Raw genomic sequence first — 23874 nt, forward strand, 5'->3', positions numbered from 1 at the left:
AAGTTACAACAACTTCCTGTTTCACCGCGAAACATCGAACTTTGTCAGGCAGCCACGGACACGCCCTTCAGTGAAAACTCAAGATCTTCTCAATTTAATGTCACAAAGTCCTTTAGATTAGACTGACCAAATATGACCTTGATCTGATAAAATCTCTAGGAGGAGTTTGTTAAAGTACAACGTCTGAAAATGGCAAAAACTGCAAAAATTTTGCAGAGAAAATTCAAAATATTTCACTTCCTGTTGGGTTTTCAGATTTTGCACCCAGGGACTGTTTTGTAGGTATTGGGCTGTTACATGTGTCTACAGAATTTCATACTTGTCCGTGAAACGTAGCGCGAATGGCGCTTAATTAAAATTTTGTAGGTGGGGCTATCGAGCCATTTTGCCACACCTAATTCTGAAACTCATATCAGATGTAAATTTTCACCACTTCTGACGCATGTGCAAAGTTTCATGAGTTTTTGAGCATGTTTAGGCCCTCAAAAATGCGATTCATTTCAGAGAAAAAGAAGAATTGACTGAGCAATTACAATAGGGTCCTCACACCATCGGTGCTCAGGCCCTAAAGTCTTGCTGAACTTAAAGGGGTAGTTCACCAAAAAATGAAAATGTCATCATTAACTCGCCCTCAAGTTGTTCCAAATCTGTATACATTTCTTTGTTCTGCTGAACACAAAGGAAGATATTTTGAAGGAAGTTTGTAACCAGGCTGCTTTGGGGCACCATTGACTTCCATAGTAGGAAAAAAAATACTATGGAAGTCAATGGTGTCCCAGAATTGTTCAGTTTCCCACATTCTTCAAAATATATTCCTTTGTGCTCAACAGAACAAAGAAATTTATACAGGTTTGGAACAACCTGAGGGTTGGTAAATGATGACAGAATTTTCATTTTTGGGTGAACTATCCCTTTAAGAGAATTCTTTCATAAATATTACAGAACCCCAAACATTTGAATGGTAGTGTATGATAACGTGTGTATTCACAACATATTGTAGAGATACAGATAGTAGGAACAAAGAGTGTTTTGACAGGAGTTGAAAGCAAATGTCTATAGAATGTGAGTGCTTATCTTGGGCAGATGGTGGTTAGTGAGACTTGAATTGACTGCAGAAAAGCTTTACACAAACAGCATTGTGCAGAGTTGCTTTTCCATGCCTGCACTTGCTCCGGAGGGCAGTCGGTCGGCATCCTGCCAAATTAGACCAGAACAGCAGGGAGTGCGTTCTCTCTTCTTTCACCTCTCCAGCTTCTCATCTTGACCACTGGCCCCCAAAGAGCTTTTTGTCAGTGGTCAGCAACGTGCACAATACCCACCTGGGGACCCAGATCCCCCATCCCACAGGGGGCCAATCCTAGCGATGGACCCAGGAACTGAAAGCTCTCAGTAGGTTGTTGACACCAGGTCAACCCTGGCCTGGAGCTCAGTGGGTCGGCACTGGTCTGGCCAGGGAGGACAGAAAAGAAAGACGTCTGAGCTCTGACCACCCAAAGAAGCACAGGTCATCAAGCACAGAGACCTGTGGAATTTCTGCTCATTTCAATGCAGAAACTTACTCCAAGTTGTAAGCACTAACAGTTGCAGTTGTATGGACTTTAATGGGCTTTTCACACTTGAAATTGTTAACCTAAAAATAATCTGTATCGTGTTTCTTACATCATACTGTTTCTTATCATGTCAGGTTTTGAGGTAAACCCTGAGTTAACATTCTTATATATGTCACAATGTTCAAAAATTTGGGGTCAGTAAGATTTTTTTTAATCAATAAATACTTTAATTCAGCAAGGATGCATTAACTTGGACAAAAGTGATAGTGAAAACTTTTTAACTGCTAAAATAACAACAACAACAACAACAAATCTATTTATGCTGTTCTTTTGAACTTTCTATTCATCAGAGTGTCCAGAAAAAATTGATCACAGTTTCCACAAAAATATTAAGCAGCGCAAATGTTCCTTGAGGACCAAATCAGCATATTAGAATGATTTCTGAAAAATCATTTGACTGAAGGCTGTAGTAATGGCTAATGAAAATACAGCTTTGGAAACACAGGAATAAATTACATTTAAAAAATATAATAAAATAGAAAACAGTTATTTTAATAATAGATTAAAAAGTGTTAGTCACTTCAGAGAAAAGCAACTGCTAAATGAATAAATATAAAAGTGTCTGTCAAAATGCAACAATGTAAATTTGTTAACATTATTATGTGCTGAAAACAAACTAACATGAATATTAAATAAAAGCTCTGAGACAGTTGGTTGTTCAAATCAGAACAGATGAGACAACAGCTAAACAATCTATGGTTTCATAGTCCAATGTGTTCACTTTGACCTCAAAAATTACCTCAAGATTTACTCACTCTCAAGCCATCCTAGGTGTATGTGACTTTCTTCTTTCTGATGAACACAACCGGAGTTATATTAATAAATATCCTGAAGCATCCAAGCTTTATAATGGCAGTGAACGGGACCAACGAGTATGAAGCTCAAGAAAGTGCATCCAACCATCATAAACGTACTCCACATGGCTCCGGGGGGTTAATAAAGGCCTTCTGCATCTGTGTAAGAAAAATATCCATATTTAACAAGTTATAAAGTAAAATATCTAGCTTCCACCAGAAAGCCTTCCGTATTTAACTTACGAAGAAAGTGTAATGCCTCTCGCAGTTCAAAAACGGTTATGCTACATCCTACGCCTTGGTCTGGCGGAAGCTAGATATTTTACTTTATAACTTGTTAAATATAGATATTTGTCTTACACAAATGTAGAAGAAGAGGAAGAAGAAGAAGAAGAAGAAGAAGAAGAAGAAGTGTAAGGAGCTCTAAAGAGATTCAAGTCCTTTTTAAACCAAGTCAGTCCACTTGGTGATCGACTATCTTGGCTGCATCCATAAGCAGCTATTTCCAAAGTACCGAAATCTCTCAAAACGTTAACTTGCATCAAATGGCAATAAAATCTTAAAATATTTTGCTCAATTTATACAAAACAACTGTATTTACTGTCTGGCTAAAGTATATGGACATTCAAAAGTAAACAAAAATAGGCGATGCCTCAAATGTGAGTGGCATTAAAAATGTTATGCTTCTTTTAACTGTGGTCGTCAAAAAGTGTTACTATTTTTCCCATTTATTTTTATATGAGCTGACTTATAATGTCCCTGGTGTAATGACACGAAAAAGGATTCTGTTACCCAATACCTCCATTAGCACCATCAGTCAAACATGTGTCTTTCTAAAATGTGTGACATCCTTCCTGTTTATCTGAGCTGGCTTTTCTCATCTCCTTTGCACAGGGCTGATAAGTTGAATGACATGAGAAAACTGTGCCTCTCCATTATAGCGAGGCCTGCTGCTACAGCCAAAATGGCCACATGATAAGAGTGAGGAAAGCAGCCGATTGCCTTTAGCCCCTCATCAATCCAGCCCCCATGCGTCTGAGCTGACAGTGTTTGACTGTTCCCAAACGTTTGAGGAAGCCCTGCTGGAGATAGGCCTTATCAGGACCAAGCCAAATTGCCATTCTGCATCCATCCATCTATCAGCTGCTCGGCAGCCTGGAATCACATCTCACCGCTCACTGATCTGACATAATGCTGCAACTACAAAGAACAGTAAGATGATAGAGAGATTAAAAACAAATCAAATGCAAAAGTAATTTAGTGAAAGATAAATAATGCTATTAAAGGAGCTACTGTAAATCTTATCTTTGGCTCTATATTTTATGGATTGGAGTAAAGGTTTTTCCTAAGGACCAGAAGTGTTTTTGTACCCAACACTTCATCTCTTGAGAGTCAATGGCTTTTTCCTCACTGTGAGACTCATAGATCTATGTGACTTCCACTATCTAGCTCTCTCCCACCCTCGCAATTTGCAATAAAACAACTGGCCAATTAACACCAAATAGAGACATACTTGGATCCTGATCTGTTCCAGATTAATGACTGGTCACTGGTTTCACTCCCAGTGGCCATTCATCAGGCTGCACAAGTAGGTCACTTCTACATCATGCATTTGGTCAAGTCCACAGGGGCCCTGCACTCACCAAAGACTCCAATTTGATTTAATTGCTCGTTTTGGTTTGTGACCTGAAAAAGCCCTATTGGCAAGATTTCGCAGCAACTATGTTCATAGCTTTTGCTAGACCAGAGTTATGAATGGTTTTAGGGTGCTTTTCTGTACAGTTAAAGCATCTATTGTTATGCTCGGCATTGGGAACATGGTAACTAAAATACATTTTTCAGCAGTATGACAGTTGCACAGGAGTTTTTAACACAAATTAGCTTTTCACAGAAGCTACTTTTTTCAACTTGCAGTTATGTAGTATGACAAAATGTAGCTTTTTTGCATTGTTACATTTTGCATTGTAACTGTTGCATTGTATTGCGTACATAGCTTTATAGCACACACCTAAATTGTCCTCTCTCAAGTAGCACTGGGAAGTCCAACTGGTTAGGTATGTTTTGAAGCATGGCAACTGGTTTGAGCTGGTTTACGCTGGTCCTTAGCTGGTCATGATGAGCTGATTTAAGCTTGTCAAGTGTCTCAACTAGCTTCAGCTCAGGACCATCTTAAACCAGCTCATGACCAACTAAGAACCAGCATAAACCAGCTCAAACCAGCTGCCATGCTTCAAAACATACCTTACCAGCATATGCTGTTTTTTTCAACAGTGAGTTCATCCCAAAAATGAAACTTTTGTCATAAATTTCTCTTATGTCATTCCAAACCCATAAGACTTTCATTCACATTTGAGTTTCCCTATAACATATTTGATCTCTGTGTATTTATCAATGTTTATATGTGAATAAAAGTCTAAATTAAATCACCTAATCGGACCTTATGTAGCCTGTCCCTTTTCAGCACTGCACTCGCTGTGTTCTGTCTTCCAGTTTGTATTTCCACCACATGAAGGTAAGCTCTTACGGATTTATGAATGAACTGCTCATTTAATCTTCCAGGTCTACTGACATTTGTTATGACATCTGCTTCAGACATTACAATGCCCATTATAACTTTCGTTAACTCTATTATAAGTAAATCCACTTCACTAGCTAATTACTCTGCCATAGAAATATACAGAGCTACCGCTAAAACGGAAGTTCAAACACAATTTTCTAAAGATGGCTGCACGTTTGTTTCTCTGCCACATAAGGCCTAGTGATCATGTCTCTTCAGAAGACTTAGATTAAAACACTTCAAAGTTTCGCTGTAATGGACTTTCAATGGAGGGATAGAAATCTTTAGGTTACATTAAAAATATGTTAATTTGTGTTTTGAAGACTAATGAAAGTCTTTGAGTAAATAATTACTGAATTTTCATTTTCACTTCACTTCAAAAGGCCTTTATTAACCCACTGGAGACGTATGGATTACTTTTATTATGGATGGATGCATTTTGTTTTTGCTTCAAAATGTGGCCCCCATTCACAACCATTATAAAGCTGTGAGGAGCAAGCTTTATTTTCACAATCGGAGATATATTTTTAAATATATCTCCGATTGTGTTCGTCTGAAAGAAGATAGTCATATACACTTAGGATAGCTTGAGGGTGAGTAAATCATGGGATAATTTTCATTTTTGGGTGAAGTCTTTGTTATACAACATAATACTAATATTAATACATAATATTAATGCTACAGTTCATCATTGTTTCTACTCCATTATATTGTGTTTACTTTTATTGAGCATAGCGGAAGCAAAAAATACATATGTCATTTTAGAGTTACCCTCCTTTTCAAAAGAGAATTTTCTATTTCAACAAAAATCATATTTATTTATATATTCAGAATTATTCCTGTAGTTCAGTATATAAGTTCAGTCATGTAAATATTGCTTTCTTTGGCATTATTTATTATGTGGCAACTGACAAGAGCTGAGTGAATTTATAGAACAATCTTCATATGTATTAGTATAGCCTCTTGACTAATGTAGCTTTCCCAAATTATGATTACCGTGTGTAAACTCATGCTGAACACTTGATGAAATTACAAACAGTACAAAGCAGGCGGCTCAAATGGAATTACCGGTTTGCGGCTACTATAAAGGACTAACAGCATTAGCAGCACTGGTTAACACACTCGACCCAGACATTTATTGGCCTTAATTGAGGACTGTGTCAACAGCTAAAGTCCTCCTAATGGATATGGATCTGCTTCACCTGACTGGCATCCCAGTTAACTGAATGCTTCACCTTAACACGTGAACATAATCATCCATACACACCCTACAGAACAAGAATCTTTATATTAAAACCTAGATAAAGCACAATTGAAAGTCTAAATCTATAATAAGAAAGTATTATTTAGGGTTGACTAATATTTAATCCCATGTTGCTGGATTAAAGTAGTAAATGAAAACAGAAGATCAAACCCTATCAGGATCTAATCTACACATCTGTGTATAAACAAAGTAAAGCTATACAGTTAACACAGACTGCCTTTTCTCATCCCTGTGAAAAGAAAGCAGAGGATGAAGGCTGGAAGCGCATTGTGGATTGCATTTCAAAGCTGCCGTCATCTGTGGCCAGTCTGACCTTTGAGTCCTGGCCCATTCAGATAGTGGCCTTTGTCGGACCACTGGACAAAGCGCAGGAGGTCTCAGTCTAGCTGTTGAGCTGATTAGAGAAGTGGACCCAGCAACGCTCTGCTCCAGTGCCCTCCTGGGACCCTCCACTGGCCACCGAGGCCTCGGGGGCCAAGGTCAGCGTCCACTGTGACCCTTTCGGACCCCTGTCATGTTTGGACACATGCGAGCACAATGCTGCACAGGTCCTAATCCAGCAGATTAGCATACGGGGAGGATAAAAGAGGGCATAAGGCTACGGACCTGTGCACCCACCACGGTGAATGCAGGGACAGAAAAGAGAGTGTTGGCATGGAGATGGACAAATTGTAAGACGATAAACACAGTCTCATCTTCTGCTCTTTTTAAAGATGGATTTGTGGGGATGTATTATATAAGGAATCATCCTAAGGCTGTATTCAGCATGATCTTTCAATTGTGTCTCAGGTTTAAGATGAATTCAGTGATTGTGCTTAGTCATGCTGTGCCTTGAACCCTTTTTTTCTCTGAATCATGAAAATAGCTAAATATTGTGAAATATGCAATGACTGCAGAACATTTGTGTGCATATTAAATTGAGAAACATTGCTGCCAAGGATTGCTATTAAATTAAAATAAATAAAATTATGCAAACTGTTCTTTTTGGAGATAATTTTTATAAATATGACACATGATGTGACAGTGATATTGCACTAAAATTTAAGATTAATGAACAACAATCCTGCAGTTCTGAGAATGCACAAAATGCAAAAGATGTTTGTATGCATGCCAAAACTTCCTTGTTTGACCCTTGGACCCATAGTAACTCTGCACCATCCTTAATGGAGCCCCTCCCCCCACAAACAGCAGCTGACCAAGTTTGCCCAGTTTTATTTTAAAACATTAAATAAAAATTATAATTTAAATAATAATAACTTAGAAACGATTTAGCATTTTAGCACTTCCATCTTCAAAGTCAATGGGTTTTTGATGAAATGCCTGAAATAAGATTCGTGATTAACATAAGCTCAATATATTGTCACGTTTTATGGTCACTTCACGTTGAAATCATGCGACCATGGTGTAGTTAAATTGTATTTAGGCTAAAAATCCAATTGGGTTTTTGTCGAGGGAACCAAGTTGATGCAGGATTCAGGTTGGCCAAAATACGTTATCTTTCCAGCAGTCTATATAGGACCATACTATTTTGGGACTGCATGTTGGTTTATAGTTATTGACAAACTTTAATATCAATATAATTTGAGGAATGTGATTTTTTGTAATGGGGAAATTATGTAGTGGCTTAAATTTAATATGTGTGTGTGTGTGTGTGTGTGTGTGTGTGTGTGTAAAGTAATGGGATAATGGGAAACCAAAGTGTACCATAATTGAGCAAAGTTTCCATAATGACCTGGTGACTGGGTCCAATCTCTTACCCCTGGTGGTCCGCTTGGTCATTTCCTGTCGTGAATGCAAAGCCAGAGGCTGTATGTGTATGTGTGTGTGTGTGTGTGGTGGGGGGGCTTGAGTCTCACTCTGACGCTCCTGTGTGTTCTCATTCAACACAGGGGTCGTGTGTCAGGGGTGAAAGGCCAGATCTGGAGGTGTGGAGGGAGTGCTCAGGCCTCAGGCAGGTAGGGTCTTAATTGGTCCTTGGGGATAAGGGAAGATTTTCTGTGCCTGTCGGGGAGTCAGTCTGCGATGAACTTGGAGCATTAATGATAATGACTGGAGGAAAGAGAACTGTAATAGGGTGAAGATTACAGGGAAAAGCCTATGAGAGTATTTGTATATACTTCCTGTGGAATGATGCAGGCAGATAAATCCTTCAGGAATTGAATTTTGGAATTTTATAAAGCATTCTCAAAGTTTGAATAGTGCACACCTGTGGTATCATGGGCTCTCTATTGCCAGTGATCTCTCCCGATCTTTAGCCAAACTAACTGTAATCACACTTAACACTAACAAGAAGCTCTATTCTTCAAAACTTCTGACCCTCTCATCAAAGTTCACTCCCTCATCTCCACTCAAAGTTTTCGTATTTGTCCTGGCCAATTTGTTGACATAACTCTGCCATTACCTCAACTAAGAAGCATCACAGAGTGCTGGGTAATTTCATTAACAAGAGAGGGCCTGCAGCTGGCAAGAGGATACGGAGAGATGTAGTGAGTGTGAGGAAGAGGTGGGGGTCACATCTCTTGTTTGTCTCCAGTGAATGACAGGAATGTGTCCGACTGAAGAGAAAGAGTGTGTGAAAGGCAGCAAACGCAGCTGTGCAGAGGCAATGGTATGAGAGGGTAATAAATGCTGTCATATATCTGAGCTTTTCTATAATGTGCTGATTGCAAAATAAGAGCAGGCCTTTCTCAGCTCATTAACCATCACGTCCCAGGGCTTAGGAAGCAGTGCATGAGGGCTAGGGCTTGGTCACAATGAATTTCTATCTTTAGGCCAAGGAGTGTGTGCATGTGTCAGCTTGACTCATGACAAATAAAACCTTGCTCATCCTGAATGGTCTAGAACAGGGGTGTCTAAACTCGGTCCTGGTGGGCCACCGTCCTGCAGAGTTTAGCTCAAACCTCAATTAAACACACCTGAACCAGTTAATCAAGAAACTTCCAGGCAGGTGTTTTGGAGATGGTTGGAGCTAAACTCTGCAGGACGGTGGCCCTCCAAGACTGAGTTTGGACACCCCTGGTCTAGAAGTATTTTACAGCATTGTATGGAAGTATGGTCATATGACCTCTAGGCTAGCTTGACCCTTGCCTAAGATATTTTCATCAATTATAGATGGATGGATGACGAACGGAAGCTCAGACGTACTGCTTAACACACGACAATGAAACTCATTGGTTAAGCAGTACGTTTGAGGTTCCGGATGAGGTTTGTTCTTGTACGTCATTCAGGTTAGGTTGAGCTTCTGTTTATGTTCGCTGATCAATGTTTATATGTGAGTAAAAGCCTAAATTAAATCTGTTCGTAATATAAAGCGGTCGAGTCTCTTCAGAAAATCTGGACTAAACCGCTCGATTCATATGGATTAGTTTTATGATCTCTTTATGAACTTTTTGAAGCGTCAAAATGTCAGTTGCAAAGGAACAGAAAGCACTCAGATTTCATCAAAAAGATCTCCATTTGTGTTCTGAAGATGAACGAAAGTCTTACGAGTTTGTAACAACATGAGGGTGAGTAATTAATGACAGAATTTTCATTTTGGGGTGAACTAACCCTTTAAAACTAGGAAGAATACAGTATATTTGTGCATACTGTGCAGTATCCAGCACACAGTAAGCCATTTCATTTTGAACATTGTCACTGCTGAAGATGACTAGGATTTGCCTCTTATAGATTGCAGATGGCACGTCCTGTTAGTGCCTATAAAAGTGTGTGATGTACTGGAACGTGCTGTGCAAGAGAGCCAGTGGATCGCCCTGTTTGCTCAGGGTGAGTCCCAGCACCCTGGGAGCACATTATCCACCTATTAAAGCCTTGTAATTATTTACCTTCCCCATCCTAAAGAAGGGCAACGTCTCTCAGATAAAGAAGAGCCTCTTGCTTTGCAAGTGCTGTTTGAGTTGAAGCTGGAGAGGGCTTGGACTAGACAGACTACAGTTGCTGTCTATTGTCAGAGCAAACATTCCCGAGCACAGGATCACAGCAATGGGTACACAAACTCGCAATCGCCACCCCCCGTACACACAAACCAACAGTCTTGGCACACACCCACACACACACATATTTACACACAGGCATTCTTGTCCCCTGGCTGCAAAGGGCAGGTCCTGGTCTGGTGAGGAGCACAGCAGTCATCCTGGACAATGAACACAATGGCCATTAGGCAGCAACTGTCAAAGGCTGTAGGGTGTGCATCAACCATCCCCAAGGTCCCAACCCAATATTTGAGCAGGCCCGTGGGTGTGTTGACCACAGAAAAAGCATCCTCATTGCTGGACAAGTATACTTCCAGACCAAACTGGGGGATGTTCCCTCCCTAACAAGCAGGTGAATAAACATGGTGTCCATAGTAACACCAGTAATGTTTATCGGTTGGGTACTCTGGGAACTCTGGGGCTCGTAACAGGTACTAGGCTCCATTTCTGCATGCATGAGACATTTTGTGTCTCACGAGGACAAACGAGTAATCTTGTGTAGGCTCACCCGCCACACGCGCCCTGGACTAGGACATTGTGTCATGTGACACTTCATTTCTAATTCCCTAATGGAAACACTATGCTACTATGTTGTACCTAAATGAGTTACAAATATATGCAGGAATTTAACATTTAAAACTCTGTAGATTCTGAGCAAAAATGCTGTATGACTGGTGTTGGCATCCAATAATATCATACACTTTTCCGTATACACGTTTTCCCTATACACATCTTCAGTACACACACAACTTTTCTTAGCTAAAATTGAAAACGTAAATTTTTTAATTTACTTGATATTTGTATTTATTTGATTAATGACCTTAATGGGATAGTGTGAGAAATAGTGCCAATAATTATATATATATATATATATATATATTTTACAATGATTTTCTAAGGATCATGAAAGCTGAAAATTCAGTTTTGCCATCACAGAAGTAAATTACATTTTTAAATATTAAAATAGAAAATATTTTTCACTATATTACGGTTACAATATTAATATTATTTCTGATAATATTAATATTGTAACCGTATTTTTGATAAAATAATTGCAGGCTTGATGAGCATAGGAGACTTTTTTCAAAAACAATAGAAACAGACAAATATATTTATACATATAGGTTAAGATTAGGGATAATCTTAAGTGTTTTCATTTAACTGTATGTAACATAGTTATGTTACATGTAACATTATGTAATGGTAGATAAAGACAATTTTCAACTAGATTCAATTTGGTCTCATCTAGTTGTTGGTGCTGCTAAGCTACAGAGGAAATGCAACCAGCATTCAGTCTTGTAAAGAATCTCTGCTTCAATGCAAAGGCTCTACACTTGTTTGCCAAAGGCTTTAGCATCTGCTAAGATACCATTCTTGCCAATGAAGTAATGTCACCAGACTCCGTTTGGTGCAGACACACTATACCACTTACACAGTGAATGCGGCCCTTAGAGTCTCCTACGCTGTAGTGGCAAGGCCCGACAAGAGCCACTCCGCTAGGAGGGATCAGCCTGCCTGTGGATACACTTTCATCCTGGCAACCGATCCCCCCTTGGTCCCTTCTCCATACCAAACAACAGTGTTTACCTAAAGGATGAGGGAGCTGAGCTAGGACCTCACCTGCTGGCCCCGAGGTTGCCATGAATACCCCAATAATCCCTCTAAGTCCATGCAAATTCACAGCAGAGGCGGCGCTCTGTTGTTGATCAGTTTGCCATGGCAGCAGCCCTTATCTCCACATGAAAGTGGGAGCCTGTCATGATGCGGACCTCATTCGCTGCCTTCACCGCCTCCCGCCGTCTCCGAACCTTTCACAGGATGCCGCGTGTTTACTCCCAGCGCTCGGCGTGTTAAATTAAACCTCTAACAGTAAGCATTCGTGTCCCTTTATGAGTGAAAGAAAGAGCCTGGCTTGTTTTGTCTTGTGAGTGGAAAAGAGCCACGGAGGGATTAGGGAGCCGAAATATAGATTTGCCATTGGGAATCCATTAAATGCCCTCGTTCCCCTAACAAAGGAGCTAATTCATTTATGACATTCCAGGCCATGAGACAGTGAGGTCATCTTATTGATTTTTCCCACTTTTACTATTCAGATGAATAGTGAAGTGAAGCAAAGAAAGAAAAAAAAAAAAAAAAAGACACATCCAGTGCTTGAGAAACTGAACCGTGGATCTATTCAGCTTCTCCTATAAGCATTAGGGATAAGTGCGTCACAACCAGTGGCTAATATCTATGCTAAATAGTTATAGTAATTTATGGCTCATCCTGAGTCGTATAGGTCAGGGGGATGGGGAAGAAAATAAGTGACCTTTGTGCTTTGGCCAAAATCCCCATGGGCCTAATTCAGCTGGGGGAATGGACCCCACAGCAGCAATGGGAAGATGCCTCAAACATAATGCACACAATAGCCAATTGTGCAGTGGTTTCTCTCCTTAACATAAAGCAAAGAGCCCAGGGGACAGTAAAGGGTGAATGAAGCCTGTTGCTTTTCTCAGGCATGATGGCACTCGGTGATGAAGGGGTGTCGACTCAGCAATCAAGAGTATCTCATTGTGAGATATACAAACCCATGAATTTAGGATAAACACTAAAGCTGTTCAACACGTTTACAGTAATAAAAGTAACGTTCTCAAAAGTTTGAGGGGGGCGATAATTGCTATTTTTTAGATTGAAGGCAACAATTCTGCAATTAAAAATCAATACGTGTGTCCAGATGTGATTTGAGTGCGTGCCACTGTTTTCTGTACAGCAACCATGAAGTCATGATGTGCGATTCACAAACTCTTTTGCACCTCAATAAAAATGATTCATGAAACCACCTCAAACATGTTTGTAAGTTATATGTTTGAATCAGACTCATTCATTGAATTTTTCTCATACGTTACTTAAACGCGAGTCATGTATGTCAGATTTTAAATGAACCAGGAACTGTGATGTATATTTTAGGTTTGTGAGACTTGCGTCAGTCTGTTTACAACTGACTCACTGTTCATGTGACAATGTGTCATTAAACATTAATATTCACAAAATAGTTTTGCTATCACAATCAATTACTAAAGTAGGGGTGTAATGATACCCTCATGTTACGATTAGATACGTATCACAATATTGAAATCACGATACGATATTATTGCGATACTCCAATACATATGGTAAAAGGTTAACAAAAAAAATGCACTGTTGATTAAAATGCTAAATTTGGTATTACATTGGGGGCAGAAATGAATAGGCTTGGACTTGGTGCTGGTAACCCAATGCACAGGACAACAGTGCACCAAAATAAAAATATACATGATTCTATAGCTGAAAACACAATTATTTTAGACGAATGTGCTTGCACTCTGTCACTTACTAGATATATTTAAAATAATTTAGGCCACTTTTTACTGGTAACATAAGACATTTGTCATTTTCAGGACCCACAGATATTCCCCCATTGCATTATTATACATTATATTCAGTATTATATATAGTAGTTTAATGTAGTATTGACACTAAATCTCTGTAAACTTGAATTTTTTTCTCGCACAGTAATTTTCATTTCGGGTGAACATATTGTCACTATCCACTAAACATATTGTTGCATTTTTGTATTGCGATATATTTTGACACAATATATTGTTACACCCCTACTAAAAGGTATTCTAAAAACATTCAAATATTTGACAAAAAATATTGTTTATGTTTAGCAAATGACGTCCATGTGTAAGTTGAATTTGATGTTAAAAGCTAAGTAAGAAGCTATGCATTCAATGATCTGAAGCGCCTCTGAACAACCATCTTTATCAAGCAATTCTTTAATTTACCAACTACAGTCATTTGGCAGGAAAATGTTCCATTTTAGTGACTTTTTTTTTTGTCTGGAGTCCAAGTAAAGCTGCTGCTCTATTTCCACAGAAGCTTGTTTAAAATATTTAGAATAAATCATAAGAAAATCATATTAAATGATTCCTAATCAAACAATTAAAAGTCAAAGAACCCAAAAAGCATTAAGAGTACACCAACATGCATAACACAGACTGCTTCACTCCAATTGTCATTGGCTTTCGGCCATTATTAGTGCAGTAAAAAATTAAAATCCCACCCTGTCTTACAGCCCTTTATCAACTGCGATCTGTATAGGACAGGGACAGCACAAAGCCCAGAGGGGCTGGCCCGTCCCAAAAGACAAGCCTGTGAACAAATGGTTACATGGCCAAAACAGCCCAAGAGCTGAACTGCTGAATTTATTTCCTTTTCCCAAGCTTTATTCACAAAGTGACTCTGCGTGGCCACCCTCCCCAAAAAAGGCGGGCGGTGAGGTAGACTGGGGGCCGATGACAGAAGGGGCATAGACAGAACAAGTCAGTGTCTTTTGAGGGAAAAATAAAGCTTTGTGAGCATCGGCAGTGGTGGCACATTTGACAGGTCTTTACCAGTCTTCAGCTCCTTTGTGTCACTCACATAATGGAGAAAAACACAAACTGAGCCACTGTGGCGTTGTGGCCCTGGCTATTAGTCAACGTGACGGCCTTTGGAGATGCTAATGGCCATATAGTGTGTCCTCCCCCGTCTTCAGAAGCTGGTTATCTGATAGCACAAAGGCATTTCGCTGGAGGTTGACTTCTCCTTCGCCCCTATTGAAACGCTACAGAGTCATTAGGTTAAAGTCTTTCTCTTTTTTTCCCCCTCCAAACACTCCTCCTTCTCAGACTATCCTTTTAACAAACGGGGAATATAACCATTCTCCGAGACGTGAGAGAGGCCGAAGCATATGTATGCGTGCGACCCCTCAGGTGCTGGAAAAGAAATAGAGAGCTCTCTAAAAAACAGACACCCCGCAATTCCCTCCGTACCCCTCCGGCGAGGTAACGATGCCAGTAACAATCAAGGCCTTGTGAAATGGGAGAGGATGCCCAGGAGTTAAAGACCTCTTGCCCACTGTGTTATTCATCAGTGTGGGCTGGAGCCGAGAGCTCAAGGGCCCCACGCTTCCACACATAGCCCAGAGGTCCAGCTCGACAACCCTGCACTGATGAGCACAGGCCACAGAGCACAGAGTCATACCTCAGAGCAAGGGCCACTCATACCTAACATTCATCATTTTCCAGCTTCATTAGTTGCAGGAAATGCACACTGACGTACAAGAACTTAAAATTGGTCTTTGATTTACAGTAAACGTAATATGAAGAAAATTCTTTTTTGTAAACTAATCTAGGGCAGTGGCTCTCAACTGGTAATGTTACATTGGACATTAAGCGAAAACCAAACTAACTCCCCAAATATATTGTTCAGAAATGCCATTGAAGGGATAATTCAAATTAAAGGGTTAGTTCACCAAAAAATGAAAATTCTGTCATCATTTATTCACCCTCATGTTGTTCCAAACCTGTAAGACTTTCATTCATCTTCGAATCACAAATGAAGATATTTTTGAAGAAATATGAGATTTCTGTCCCATTGACAGTCTACGCAACTACCACTTTGTTGCTTCAAAATGTATATAAAGAGACTGTAAAATGAATGAAACATATGAATTGAGCGGTTTAGTCCAAATTTTCTGAAGAGACTTGAACACTTTATGTGATGAACAGACTGAATTTAGGCTTTTATTCGCATATAAACATTGATCACCGAACATAAACAGAAGCTCAACCATACTTGCTTTAACGCACAAGAACAAACCTCATTGGTTCTTGTGGAAGCTCAAACGCTGCTGCATAATACACTAGAATGAACCTCATTGGTTCTCGCACGTCAAGCAAACATGCTTGAGCTTCCGCTTCCTTATGTGTGCGCTGATCAAGGTTTATATGTAAATAAAAGCCTAAATTAAATCTGTTTATCATATAAAGTGATCCAGTCTCTTCAGAAACTTTGGACTAAACCACTCGATTCGTATGGATTCATTTTATAATTTCTTTATGAACTTTTTGAAGAATCAAAGTGGTAGTTGCGTAGACTGTCAATGGAAGGACAGAAATCTCTTCTGATTTCATTAAAAATGCCTTTATTTGTGTTCTGAAAATGAATCAAAGTCTTGCAGGTTTGGAACAACATGAAGGTGAGTAAATGATGACAGAATTTAAATTTTTGGGTAAACTAAACCTTTGATTATCGGTTTGAATAAACTAGATTCAACTAGATTCTGTCATTACTCACCCTCATGTTATTACAAACCTATATGGCTTCTTTGGAAAATAAAAGAAGATACTTTGAAAAATGTCTTTTTGTTTTGTTTTTGTTTTTTTTTCCCTAATAGTAACAAAAATTCTTTGGTTCAACATTCTTCAAAATATCTTTTGTGTTCCGCAGAAGAAAAAAAAAATGACATGAGGTAACAGAATTTTCCCTTTAAAATGAAATTGCATAAGGTCAACTATTTGCACAATTATTGACATTTCACAGGTTAAATAAAAAATTGACAAATTTAGTTTCTAAATGTCTCTTTAAATGAATTTGCATTGTTTAACACTGATGCATTGGTATATCCAAATTGACTTACATTACATTCATGGTATACATTTGATCCGTTCATGCATTTCCTGCGAAATCGAACCCACAACATTGGCATAGCTTGCACCATGTTCTACTTTTTGAGCTGCAGGAATGCTGAAATTCCAAGTTGGGCAACCCACCAATTGAGAACTACTAAGGACTTTTGATCTAGTCTTTTTCTTAATTACAATATTGGGATGAGTGAGAAATTTAGAGTTTATTCTGGTTATGTGCATTTAAGCACAAAAACTGGACAGAGAGAAAGATGAGGCCAGGACACGGCCAAACTGTGGCTCTTTCAATAAATATTCTCCAAAGTGCATCAAATGAGTTATAATTTAACCAGTTTATATAAAAAAAAAAAAAAAATTAAAAAAAAAAGTGTTAAAACATACACTGTGATACCGGACAAAAAGTTTAACAGCAATCGTCAAAGTTGCAGCAAGCAAAATTTTCATAAAGCTGGAAATTTCTGCACATGTTGGATATCGCCCATCACAAGTCATCTTAAATAGAGATCTGTTTAACATACTTTGTCACTTTTATTATTACTTTTTTTAAACACCAATTTAATAAATAAACCACATATGTTTGGATACAACATGCAAACATTACAATCTACAACAAAAGGGGGGAAACATTCTCAAATCAACTGACAGATATTTTGTTGCACTCATATATTTTCCTGTTGTGACAACAGACCCATGACTTCAATGAACTTACTCTAAGGATACTTTACAAGTACATATATATTTACCCATTTACATTTTTTGAGCAACCAGGAACGAAGGTGTTGTGTCCCTTACACTCAAAATTATCAGGACATGAAAGTGGATTTTATGTAAAAACCCAATCAGACAACAAAAATTCCAGGATGCGAGATATAAAATGTGCAAGCAAAAAATAAAAAAGTGCACTAAAGCTGAAGATGACTGATGAAAATCTTTGAAAGATTTGATTTTGAAAGAAAGAAAAACAAAGTGAGAGGAAATGGCATGTAGAGCCAAAGTAACGATACGGATATGCCATTGCATTTTCATTCATTTGTGAGAGCAAATCATGTAATGTCTCCATGTTTTGCATCTTCAAGACCAAGTCTCATAGGGTTTCTAGAATATATTAAAATAAGCTAATTGTGACTGCAAACAAATGGTAACAATGAGGTGCAGATGAGATCTACTGTACTATTAATATCAGATTCTACAAAGAACTACAATGGATTTATATGATGGTCTATTGGCGTATAATTTTAACTGTGCCCTCCCTAACTGTGAATGTCATAAGAGAGATTTTGTCTAAATGTTGTAAAATTCCAGCTCCAAATGATGAACAAAGGCGGAAATTGGTGATAAGACATTTTTGAACATTTTCTCTATTCACAGCAAGGCCAATCAATAATAGATACACTTTACCATGTGGATTATCCATAAGCATCACCTTAATTAATAAAGAAAGTCAGGGGAAAGAGAGACCCGGACAAAGCCATTTATTGGGAAGGAGGGATGGGAGAAGATGTATGTGCATGTCTGTCTGACTGGTTTCTCCGAGAACATGTCTGGTGAACACATTGGTGGCTTTTAAGCACTGGAGGAAGTACGAATAAAGCATGGCACTCTGACACGTACCATCATTAGCCAAGTAAGTGCTTTTTCTCCAACAATGCAGCAAATGTAAAGGGACTCCAGCACACTTCACTAACTTTAACTGTTGTTAAGGGGGAACAGTGAGTGTATGCATGTGTGTGTGAGGAGATACGCTAAAAACAGAGAAGACGAGAAGCTAGGAAGAAAGTCATTTAAGAAGGGCAAAGAGCAAAAAAGATGTTGTTTTTAATCAGTGCATTTTCTTCTCTAAGGGCATGACTGTCCAGAAACAAGATGATCCTGCAAGAAGACAAAAGATTAAGATTTAGTTCTCAGAACATGAAATCCAACAAAAAGCATAAGTAAATTTATAATAATAATAGACTTTAATACTACTATGAACACTCATGCTTTTTAATTATGGCTGTCCATTGATTTGTTTAACATTTTGAATGTATAGAGGGTATGCATCAACGTCACTTTCCCGCCGGAACACGCTACCTCAGCCGGACTGAGTGGTAAGAGAACCTGCTGCATGACTGGATTTAATAAGGGAAACTGCGAAAAGCTGAGTAAAACAAATGATTACACTAAAGGTTGGGCTCGAAAGTGTTCCTTATAACATGTAAAAGAAACCTAATTTATGGATATTGACATGCAGCCAGGAATCGTGTTTCCTGACATTTATATGTGCCTGATTTCGACGCCGGGGAAATACATAAAGCAAATCTGCCTGTGAATACTTTATATAACTACAATATAGGTAGGTCTAAATCGGAGTCATCAATGTTATATATATACAGGTGCTGGTCATATAATTAGAATATTGTAAAAAAGTTCATTTTTTTATTGTAAATTATTTTAAAAAATTAAACTTTTATATATTCTAGATTCCCTACATGTAAAGTAAAACATTTCAAAAGGTTTTTTTTTTTAATTTGTTGATTAGAGCGTACAGCTAATGAAAGTCCAAAATCCAGTATCTCAAAATATTAGAATATTTACATTTGAGTTTCATTAAATGACCATCCCTACAGTATAAATTCCGGGTATCTTTTGTTCTTTGAAACCACACTAATGGGGAAGACTGCTGACTTGGCAATGGTCCAGGAGACAATCATTGACACCCTCCACAAAGAGAGTAAGTCACAGAAGGTCATTACTGAATGGGGTGGCTGTTTACAGAGTGATGTATCAAAGCATATTAAATGCAAAGTTGACTGGAAGGAAGAAATTGGGTAGGCAAAGGTGCACAAGCAACAGGGATGACCGCAAGCTTGAGAATACTGTCAAGTAAAGCCGATTCAAACACTTGGGAGAGCTTCACAATGAGTAGAATGAAGCCGGAGTCAGCGCATCAAGAGTCACCACACTCAGACATCTTCAGGAAAAGGACTACCAAGCCACTTCTGAACCAGAGACAACATCAGAAGCATCTTACCTGGGCTAAGGAGAAAAAGAACTGGACAGTGAACAGTGGCCGAAAGTCCTCTTTTCAGATAAAAGAAAATTTTGCATTTCATGTTGAAATCATGGTCCCAGAGTCTGAAGGAAGACTGGAGAGGCACAGAATCCAAGCTGCTTGAAGTCTAGTGTGAAGTTTCTTAAGTCAATAATGATTTGGGGGGGCCGTGACGTCTGCTGGTGTTGGTCCATTGTGTTTTATCAAGTGCAAAGTCAATGCAGCCATCTTCCAGGAGATTTTGGAGCACTTTATGCTTCCATCTGCTGACAAGCTTTATGGAGATGCTGATTTCCTTTTCCAGCAGGACTTTAGCACCTGCCCACAGTGCAAAAACCACTTCCAAGTGGTTTGCTGACCATGATATTACTGTGCTTTATTGGCCAGCCAATATGCCTGACCTGAATCTATGGGATATTTTCAAGAGAAAGATGAGAAACAGTTGATCCAACAATATACAGATGATCTGAAGGCTCAATAGTGCCTCAGCAGTGCCACAGGCTGATCACTTCCATGCCACACTTCACTGATGCAGTAATTTGTGCTAGGAGCAAGTCATTTGCTGTAATATGTCCTGCCGATCAAGTATTGAGTGCACAAAAGAACATACTTTAAAGAACTTGAACTTTTCTGTTTTGCAAATCCATTTTTTGATTGATCTTAGGAAATATTCTAATATTTTGAAATACTGGATTTTGGACTTTCATGAGCTGTACGCTCTAATCATCAAAATTTAAAAAAAAAAACTTTTGAAATGTTTTACTTTACATATAGGGAATCTAGAATATATGAAAGTTTCATTTTTAAAAATAATTTATAATAAAAAAATGAACTTTTTGATGATATTCTAATTATATGACCAGCACCTGTATATATATCTCGTCATATCGTCTAGCCCTAAAACTTGTATAGTTTTTGTCAGCGTTTATTTAAAAACACCCAATTATGCAGAATATAAGATGGTAAATACTTAATTGATGAGTTGTCCACACAATATATAACAATACAATAAATAGGGTATGATTTTGCCCCAAAATCCAACATTTTGATACAAAATGAACTGCAAATTCACATTTCTCTGCCTGGAGTCCAATTGATTCTGTGAATTTCAGCAATCCATTTGCTTCTTTTTTCTGTAGTGTTCGGCAGTCTGTAAAAATATACCTCAGATTTTGTGTCAAAGCTATTTGTACAGTCAATCGCAAAGCTCTTTCCCGTTTTGGATGTGTTTTGTGTGTTTTTCGCGGCATTCACACTGAAAACCAATGCTTCCACTCAGTGGGCGTAACCGCTGTCATAACGGCCAACGGTGACGTTACGCGCACACCCTCTATTACTTACATATGTTGCATAATTTCATCTCATGCAGTATATCAAAATCCCCAAATGAAAATACCTCATTACTTTATACAAAAAGATGAATAGGTACTGAAGAGATGAAAAGTGACTTAAAGTCTTTTTACATACAAGTCAGAAGGCATAGTTCATTTCTTAGTTTTTTTATTGCATTTCTTGTGTTATATTTTTATATTAAAATGATAAAATACCATACAAAAATCATTCAAATTATATTAATATTTACACTAATTATTAAAGCATAAATTAAATTAATTATAAACGTCAACATAAACTATTTCTATACTGTTTTCTTTATCCATGCAGTAGAAATAAAAACCACCTACTGCTCTATTTCTCTTTGTGAAGAGCTTCTATGAAGGCTTCAAGTTTCTCCTGAATTTCACGTACTTTTTCTGTAAAGAGAAATGCAAATGTGAGCAAACCACACACTAATAATGCTGCCATTTCAATGGCACAGAATTACCATTCGTTGAACTGGATGATAATCACTTGTCTTCTCAAGTTCAAGCTTCTACTGGGAAAAACCCTAACCTGGCCACATCACTGCAGAGACGCACTTTCAAGTGGACTCGTATGCATAAAAATATTTGTAGGTTTTCTTGCAGATAAAGTATCAAGTCGTGTCAAGTGCCACTGTGGGTATATTCTCTGTCACCCAAACAGCAGATGGTGGCCAATGACAGTTCAGCACTCAAAGGTGCGTGCGGTTGAGGAGCAGATGATGAAGAGGTGGTGTTCTATTGCACCTCCTCACCTCCACATGCTACTTCAAAGCCTGTCCCCTTCAGGGAGTCATGGAGGAGGAGTGGTAATAGGTGACAACTTTTAACTATGTGAAAGAGAGGGGCAAAGGTAATGAAAATGTTGCAAGATGATGTCCTTTAAAATATGAAATTCAATTTCATTCTCATTTAGAATTTGGATCAAGGTGTCAAGGACTTACAATTTACCCCAAATGGTAAATTGATATCTATCATATTATCATATTTTTTAAGGTAAAATTCTGGCAACCACACCTGCCGTTTTTTTACTGTAAATTAAGCGGAATTTTTTTTACAGTCTAACTTTAAAATCAGTCATTTATGAGGCTCAATGACCAGTTGGCAGCGAGGCAGCTCACTAGGTTTTGGAGCAGAGCTATTATGTATGTTCTGTATTCATGAAAGACCATTCGTGGCCTAATAGTGTGAGAACAAACAATCTAAGGTCTCATATGACAACAGGTTAACTGGGCTTTTCAAGTGGACACTGGCCTACAAGTTTGTGGCCGTAACTAAATACGGTCATCTGAGGCTCGTGCAGCCGTTTTAGGTGTATTTGCGGTGTGGGGATTCCCCATTCTCCTCAGAGGTGTAGGATGAAAGAAATAAGACAGGCTTTGTGGACATCTGACATCTCTAAGGTCTGAAATACAATACTAAGACCCACACACAACCGCACACGTGCTCACACGTACAAACACACAAACTTTCACAAATATCCTGAAGCCTGGAAACATGACCCTTCAGCACCTTCTGAACACACATACGCAATCTCATGGCTTAGACTTTGAGTATCTTTTTTGTGCCTAGGGACATAAAGAGTAATGGTGAAGGTTAGCGACTTTAACAGGCATTAAGTTTTGGAAAGGGCCTTGTGACACAGCAGGTGTGGTGATGAAACTCAAGCCACCCTGTGGTCTTTTCTGAAGAATGCAGGACAGCAGCATAAAATGTATGTGAACAATTTTGAGGATACCAGATCTAATTGCATGTCACTGGATAATAGAGATCTGTGCATTTATTATAGATGCACTGATATTTACTGATAAGCTGATAATTATTTTCATGTTATGGATTAATTATAAATTAAAAAAAATATTATAAATTTGTACTTGTACAAGTAAATAAAAAATGAATATAAATGAAAAACAAAAACTAAAATAAATAGTTTGCATACTACAAATGAACTTCACATTATAAAAAAAAAAGTACAGAAAATTATTTAAAAAATATATGCACAAATGTGCATAGCTCTGTAATCGTGTAGAGCATCTCCCAGCAACATGTGCTCTTAAAGGGACAGTGCTCCTCAAGAGATTACAGCAAAGATTTACTCTTACAGGGCTTAAAGTGTTAGTTCACCCAAAAATGTAAATTCTGTCATTAATTACTCACCCTCATTTCATTCCAAACCCGTAAGACCTTTAATCAACTTCGGAACAAATTAAAATATTTTTGATGAAATCCGAGAGCTTTCTGACCTCCGATAGACTGCAAGGTTATTACCACTTTCAAGGCCCAGAAAGGTAGTAAAGACATCATTAAAATAGTCCATGTGACTACAGCGGTTCAACCTTAAATGTTATGAAGCGACAAGAATACTTTTTGTGCGCAAAAAACAAACAAAAATAACTTTATTCAACAATAAGGTTGAACCACTGTAGTCACATGGACTATTTTAATGATGTCTTTACTACCTTTCTGGGCCTTGAAAGTGGTAATAACATTGAAGTCTATCTGATGCCAGAAAGCTCACGGATTTCATCAAGATATCTTAATTTGTGTTCCGAAGATGAACGAAGGTCTTACGGGTTTGGAATGACAATGAAGGTGAGTAATTAATGACAGAATTTTCGTTTTTGGGTGAACTAACCCTTTAAAGGAAAAAATAATCTAAATCTTATAATAAGTTAACAATTAAATACGATTAAGGATTTATATAATGTTGAATATTAAAAGTTTTTGTTTATTTGTTAATGGAATTTGTGGCTTTATTGTTTATAATACACCAAGACTACTTTGTAACACACAAATAG

At 38.2% G+C, this 23874-nt stretch overlaps 1 protein-coding gene across 7 annotated transcripts in view; it reads right to left on the bottom strand.

Annotated features, from left to right (window-relative positions):
- Window positions 1-17000: 17000 nt before the first annotated feature.
- opa1 (OPA1 mitochondrial dynamin like GTPase) overlaps window positions 17001-23874 on the bottom strand; it is a 39558-nt gene continuing 32684 nt past the window's right edge. For all 7 annotated transcript variants that reach the window (XM_051896997.1, XM_051896995.1, XM_051896994.1 and 4 more), the window contains 2 exons: window positions 21401-21469; window positions 17001-18556 (listed from right to left, as the gene is read on the bottom strand). In XM_051896997.1, the coding sequence (XP_051752957.1) occupies window positions 21405-21469 (65 nt within the window). In that variant the 3' untranslated portion in view covers window positions 17001-18556; window positions 21401-21404. The remainder of the gene's footprint in view (window positions 18557-21400; window positions 21470-23874) is intronic.

This window comes from Ctenopharyngodon idella, chromosome 6 (genome assembly GCF_019924925.1).
Source record: "Ctenopharyngodon idella isolate HZGC_01 chromosome 6, HZGC01, whole genome shotgun sequence".
Classification (NCBI taxonomy): Eukaryota; Metazoa; Chordata; class Actinopteri; order Cypriniformes; family Xenocyprididae; genus Ctenopharyngodon; species Ctenopharyngodon idella.